The sequence below is a fragment of the Cucurbita moschata genome, unplaced genomic scaffold (genome assembly GCF_002738365.1).
Source record: "Cucurbita moschata cultivar Rifu unplaced genomic scaffold, Cmos_1.0 Cmo_Scf00050, whole genome shotgun sequence".
Lineage (NCBI taxonomy): Eukaryota > Viridiplantae > Streptophyta > Magnoliopsida > Cucurbitales > Cucurbitaceae > Cucurbita > Cucurbita moschata.
This window is the reverse complement of record NW_019268566.1, coordinates 826466-833337: the sequence shown is the minus strand read 5'-3', so window position 1 is coordinate 833337 and position 6872 is coordinate 826466. Positions and strand designations below refer to the sequence as shown.

At 43.2% G+C, this 6872-nt stretch overlaps 2 protein-coding genes across 2 annotated transcripts; both read right to left on the bottom strand.

Annotated features, from left to right (window-relative positions):
- Window positions 1-179: 179 nt before the first annotated feature.
- Window positions 180-1769, bottom strand: LOC111435734 (heavy metal-associated isoprenylated plant protein 30-like). Its single transcript, XM_023073235.1, has 3 exons — window positions 1382-1769; window positions 733-808; window positions 180-648 (listed from the first exon to the last, which is right to left on the bottom strand). The coding sequence occupies exons 1-3, from the start codon at window positions 1523-1525 to the stop codon at window positions 326-328; spliced, it is 543 nt and encodes a 180-aa protein (XP_022929003.1). The 5' UTR covers window positions 1526-1769; the 3' UTR covers window positions 180-325.
- Window positions 1770-5774: 4005 nt separating this feature from the next.
- Window positions 5775-6378, bottom strand: LOC111435715. The gene has a single exon (XM_023073210.1). The coding sequence runs from the start codon at window positions 6156-6158 to the stop codon at window positions 5937-5939; it is 222 nt and encodes a 73-aa protein (XP_022928978.1). The 5' UTR covers window positions 6159-6378; the 3' UTR covers window positions 5775-5936.
- Window positions 6379-6872: the final 494 nt, after the last annotated feature.

Sequence of the window (6872 nt, the reverse complement as noted above, 5' to 3'; positions counted from 1 at the left end):
CTAGACACCGATTATCATTTAAAAAACAGATAGTTCAATTGTCTATCTCATAATTCGTCTCCTCCCCATTCATGGTGGGTACACGAGTGTAAAATAGACATCTCTATCTCATAAAATGTTGAAAAACAAATTACTATAGCGAGTCCATCGGTGGTGTTCTTGAAGAATGAGAGCAACCCTTTCCAATTTGGTAACACACAAACTTGCTTATAATATAAACTCATGCTTACAAATATAAGGGAATAGAAAGGAACAATTAAACTGCATTTTACACACACTTTGCAGCTGACTTAGAACCAACAAGACAAGATCATCAACCCTATATTTACATGACATGACAAGCATCCACATTGTCATCATTGAACATGTTGCTCACTTTGTCATCGCCCCGAAGAGACATTGGCATCGCTCCATGCTTCTCTCCGACATTATAGCCATGCTTGTAATAGTTATAGCTCTCTTTAAACTCACGAGTTGTGTCTTTGAAGTATTCAGTCGCTGACGTGAAGTATAGCGGTGGCTCTGGGTAAGGCCAAAACTCCGCCCTCTTCCCCGCCCTTCGAACCACCTTCAACACCTTGTTCCGATCGACATACCCAATCACCGTCACTTTCTCTAGCTCCAAGTTCACCTCGACCGAGTCAACCCCTACTCAAAACAACACAAACCCTAATAGTGTCTTTAGAATTTGCCTACAAAAAGATGAACTTTTTTCCTTTTTTTTTTTCGTACCTCTAAGTTTGTAGATCGCATCTTTAACCACTCGTTCACAACCACTGCAGCACATCCTGACTTTTAGCTCAACAGTCTGTAAAAGGCAAAACATTCAGCAAATTGATAGAAATAGATTCTCTTATGATATTATTATTATACCTTTGTTCCTTTTGCTGATTAGAAAAGAAGAAGCTTTTACAAGGGGTTAACTCATAAGCCAAGGAATTAATAAAAAGTCATGTTCTACCAAATTGTAATTCCTTTTCACATCTACAAGATTCTCACATCCATTAAGGACGTAAATTTTTTTATTCCCGTAGAAATTGTCCTTTTTAGGCTTTCCCTCAAGTTTTTATTACGCGTCTGCTAGGGAGATGTTTTTACACTCTTATAAAGAATGCTTCGTTCTTCTCACCGTTCAAAACCCTTGTCGAATTGCACCTTTAAAATTGAGTTTCTTCAAATTTCAAACAACACCCACATGATATTTTGACACAAAAAAGCCAAGAAACATGTAAAAGATGGTGAATTTCAAAACCCCATCAAATAAAGATTGAATTTTTTTCAGTTTTCATCCCAAAAAATGAGTAAATTCATCAAATTTTTCCTAAAAGAGAGAGAAAATACATAGAAAGTATAGTAAATGAATAGATTTTGAGAGTATTACCTGCAAGGAAAGGGGTTTTGGCTTTGGCATGTTGAAGATGATACGATTGAAGCTTTTGTGATGATTATGGGAATTCCCAAAACAACGTAGGAAATAGGAATAAATGACAGAACCAAAAGTTGCTCTTGGGAGAACGGTAGCCATTTTTGAAGACACAAAAACTTGTTATATAAGAGAGAGAGAGAGAGAGCATAATAAGAACTCAAAGCAATCCCCAGCCTTTGAACATATTCGTGTGTGTCAGAGGCATCCTCTTGAGATCTAAATCCAAATCTATTGTTCTTTATATATGAGTGGTTTGAAGAGGATGGAAGGCTTAATTCATGTTGTAAGACCTTGAGAAGAAGGGAGAAAGTTATGGAGTCTGTGTGTTGTGATGTGAACTGAGTTAAGGGAAAAGGGGAAACTTTTATGCACAAAAAGGTATGAACTTTGATGCTGAGGGTAACAACTAACATATATTCCAAACATCTTCTTTTCTTTGGTTCTACTTTTAGGACAATAATTAATTATGGAACACCCCACCAGAATCAACATTTGTCTGTCTTTTTCTTTTCTTCATTTGCTGCTCTCTTCACTTGTGTTTGTCTGAGTAGTGATAATGGAGAAATAATATCAAATTCATGCTGGCCCCTTTTCTTTTCATATTTAGTAGAAAAAAAAGAAGACAATATCTAGTAGTGGTAGGCTTGGACCGTTACACTCAAAGTTTAAATTTGTTTGTTTCTCGAGCCTAACAATGTATATCGAGAAAATGAGGGTGAAGAGATTGTTGGGTTTTGTTGGTTTAAAAAGACCTATGTATTGAAGCTGCATGCAATCTTATGAACCGCGATTTCACCCACGACTTCACCCATTACCACCTTGTATCAAAAATAAATTAATTCGAGTGTGATTGATAGAATCGTTTAACCTAATCTTTTAATCCACTTTTGTCATATCAACACGCGAATTAAAAAAACAAAAGTCATATATTTTATTTGAAAGGAATTTGAAGTGGAAAAGAAGCTTTTGGTGGCTAATGGAATTAAGAAATGCATGGGGCACACTGCGTACAGCACATGTTCTCCATATAAACAAAGTCACTTCATTTTCATATTCTTATCCACTTTTCTGTGTTTTAATAATATCTTCTCTATTCAAATCTGAGAATGGATTACTCTGTAACTAAAATAAAAATTACTGTAAAAATATTTTACTCTAAAATAAATTTATTTACGGAGGACCTCAAATTATTAAAAAAATAAAAAAATATATCTATATAAATTATGAAAAGGATAATAAATATATTAAAATTTAAAATTACTGCATCTCAATTTTATAACAAAATTTTAAGGAATATATATATATATATAGAAACTAATTTTTTATCCGTTTACTATTCCCACTTAAAGTTGATAAGTAATTTTTTATAAATTCGATATTTAAATTTATTTAAAATTACTCAAATATAATATGTCCTATAATTTTGTTCGAAGTACAATAACCTATAAAACAAACTAAAAATAATGAATTAATAAAAAAAGTATAAAAGAAACTATCCGGTTGTACACCCCTAATGGAGACGGATCGATGGATCGCGGATTAGAGGTTAGGCCGCACACGTAGAGTGACCTGGGGGAGAAGCGCTTGACTGGGCTGGAGAGCACACACTGAAATGAGCTGGAAGACGAACACTGGAGTTGGCTGGGCCGCGCACGCTGGACTCGGCTCGGCCACGAACGCTGGGAGTGGGCTGGGCTGGGCCGCGCACGCTGAGAGTGGTCTGGGCCGCGATTGCTGGAGTGAGAAGGGCCGCGCAAGCTTGGACTGGCCTAGGCTGGGCGGCGAACGCTAGAGTGGGCTGGGCCGAGCACGCTGAGAGTAGGCGGGGCCGCGATTTGCTGGAGTGGGCTGGGCCGCGCGTGCCGGCACTGGGTTGGTGCGAGCATACTGAGAATGGGCTGGGCCGCAAAGGCTGTAAGTGGGCTCAGCCGCGAACGATTGAGTGCGCTGGGCAGCGCACTGTGGGACTGGGCTCGGCAGCGAACGCTGTGAGGGGGCTGGGCCGCGCACGCTGGGAGTGTGCTGGGCCGCGAATGCAGGAGTGGGCTGTGTCAAGCACCCTGTGAGTGGGCTGGGTCGCGAAAACTGGGAGTGGGCGGGGCCGCGATTTGCTGGAGTGGGCTGGGCCGCGTACGCTTGGACTGGGTTGGGCCAAGCACGCTGAGAGTGGGCTGGGCCGCAAACGCTGTAAGTGGGCTCGTCCGCTAACCCTAGTGGGCACGGCCGCGCACTCTGGGACTGGGCTGGGCCGCAAACGCTGTGAGTGGGCTGGGCCGCAAACGCTGCGAGTGGGCTGGGCCGCGACCTCTTGGAATGAGCTGGGCCGCGCACGCTGGGACAGGTTTGGGCCGAGCACGCTAAGAGTGGGCTGGGCCGCAAACGCTGGAGCGCGCTGGGCCTCGCACGCTGTGACTGAGCTGGGCTGCGCACGCTGAAGTGGGCTGGGCCGCGATTGCTGAAGTGGGCTGGGCCTCGTACGCTGGGACTGGACTGGGCCACGAACGCTCTGAGTGGACTGGGCAGCGCACGCTAGAGTTGGCTGGGCCGCCAACGCTTGGAGTGGGCTGGGCCGCGTACGCTGGAAGTGGGCTGGGCCGAGAATGCATGAGTGGGCTGGGTCAAGCACGCTTTGAGTAGGCTAAGCTGCGAACGCTGTGAGTGGGCTAGGCCGCGCACGCTGGAGTTTGCTGGGCCGCGAACGCTGTTGGTGGGGTTGGCCGCGATAGCTGAAGTGGGCTGGGGCCGCGATTACTTGAGTGGGCTGGGCCGCGCAAGTTGGAGTGGGTTGGGCTGCAAACGCTGGAGCGCGCTGGGCATCGCACGCTGGGACTGGACTGGGCCGCGAACGCTGGAGTGGGCTGAGTCAAGCACGCTTTGAGTAGGCTGGGCCGCGAACGCTGTGAGTGGGGTGGGCCGCGATTGCTGAAGTGGGCTGGGCCACGAACGCTGGGAGTAAGCTGGGCGCGCACGCTAGAGTTGGCTGGGCCGCCCACGTTTGGAGTGGGCTGGGCCTCGAACGCTGGAAATGGGCCGGTCCGCGAATGCAGGTGTGGCTGGGTCAAGGACGCTTTGAGTGGGCTGGGCCGCGACGCTGGACTGGGCTGGGCCGCGAACACTGTGAGTTGGCTGGGCCGCTCATGCTGGAGTTTTCTGGGCCGCCAACGATGTTAGTTGGGTGGGCCGCGATTGCTTGAGTGGGCTGGGCTGGGCCGCGAACGCTGGAGTTGGCTAGGCCGCGCACGTTGGAGTGGGTTAGGCCGCGAACGCTGGGAGTGGGCTGGGCCACGAACGCTGTTAGTGGCTGGGCGGCGCACGCTGGAGTTGGCTGGGCTGCGCACGCTGGGACTGGGCTGGGCCGCGCACGCTGGCCTTGGCTGGTCCGCGCACGCTGGTGTTGTCTGGGCCGCGAACGCTGTGAGTGGGCTGACCCGCGAACGCTTGAGTGGGCTGGGCCGCGCACGCTGGGAGTGGGAACTATGTTAATTCAGACATTCAGACCTCATGACCATGGGGTGGGGTATCTACATGTTTTTGAAGTATTTCTAAAGAGTGAGAACTATTCTCACACATCAACACGGATTCTTGCCGCATTTTAAAACTTTAAAATTTTTTAAATACGACATTAAGAGAATAATTTATCTCCCAATTTTATATCTAATAAGTTCGAGCTTAAAACAAAACTAAGTTTTAGGACTCAAAAGATATAAATTAAAATCACAGACTCAAAATAATATCGATTAAAATTTTAAATCATTTTAGTTAATGTCAATTTGGAAGAAATTGGAGAATAAAATAAAGTGAATTTTCATTAAATTCATGTTCTATTTTATTATTATTAATGCATAACTTTTGGTTGATGTTAATTTGGAAGAAATTCGAGAATAAAATAAATTGACTTTTCATTAAATTCATGTTCTATTTTATTGTGTAATGCTGGACATTCTAACATGATATCATATTTGTAGGTATTAAACTTGATAATTTAAGCTTCAAGAATGTGATATTAAAAACCCGAACTCATGGCAAATGGTTGGTGATCATTCAAAAGTGGTTTAAGATCTGGAGTAGTCTAGATAACACCATCAACCTTCAAAGTTCTCACACTAATTTCGTATTGGAACGTGTTAATTCTGATCTTTTTAAGAAACAAGATCCGCGCATAAATCTGTGGTCATGGCTCCGTCGTCAGTCCCCAATCCATTTCCCAATTCAAACAGAGGAAAACAGAGATCCAAAATCTCAGAACACAATTGCCTCCAATCCAATTCTCCATCATCCGAAAATCGGATCCACAAAAGAGCCGCCAAAACACACAATATTGTAAGTGATATCGCAAAAAAAGAAGATAAAAAAGAACGAAATCGGCAAAATCTCACGTTCGAAGAACAATCCAGAGATCGATAAACGAAGCATATGCACAGATCTAACCAGAAGAAGAAGAAGAAGTGAAGAAAATCGTGCTATGATTTAACATACAATACAAGTGTGAGAAGATAATTACAAAAATCGCCTAAGCAACTGCGCCGCTAGGTCGATTGGAGTGAATTAGGGCAGAGGAGGAGGAGGAGGAGGAGGAGGAGGAGGAGGAGTTGTTGGCGAAAGGAAGATTGTGAAGGATGAGAAATCGGACTCGGCGAGGAAATGGCGCGGAATGGAAGAGCTGCCGGAGCACCTCCGTAAGCAACACCGTGTACTCCTCCAGAATCTCCGCTAGTACCGACACGAGCATCATCTCCGGCGTCAAATTAGGGCTCTAATTGCTCTAATCAATCTGCAAAAGCAATTGAAATGATGAATCGTCGCCTTCTTTTCTTCTCGGCGTCTCGCTTTCCCTGTTTCTAGAGAGCTGATTGATTTTGATTTTGATTTTGCTGAAGCTTCGGCATTTTTTTCAGATTATTTATAGACGACAAAAACAGCGGCCGGTTTCTGATGATCCGGTAAATGACCCGTTTCAACGTTCAAGTCCGGATCAGCACTAAGTATTGTTTTAATTGAAAAATCCAACTACTTCTTATGTTTATATTTATTTTCCCCAATTTTTTATTTTTTTTAAAATATATATTTCAATTTTTACTTTTAATTTTGATAATTTTAATAGAAATTATTTAATTTTTATGATTAATAAATATAAAAAAATTTCAAATTTTGTGTTTATTAGATATTAAAAAAAATAATAAATAGTGCATTGTGATTATGAAAGAAATAAGGGGTCGCCAATGCCACGCCGGCAGCGTATTGTGTAATCGGTGTGCGGGGTTGCCTAGCCACGTGGGCGACAATGGTTTCTACCACATGGAGTTGCGTGAATCTGGATTCTTCTTTTTATTTTATTTTATTATTAATTTTTTTGCTAATTTTGGCATATTATAATTATTTATTTTCTAAAGTACATTTGCCATCTAAAGTCAAAAAAAAAAAAAAAAAAAAAAAAAAAAAAAAAAAA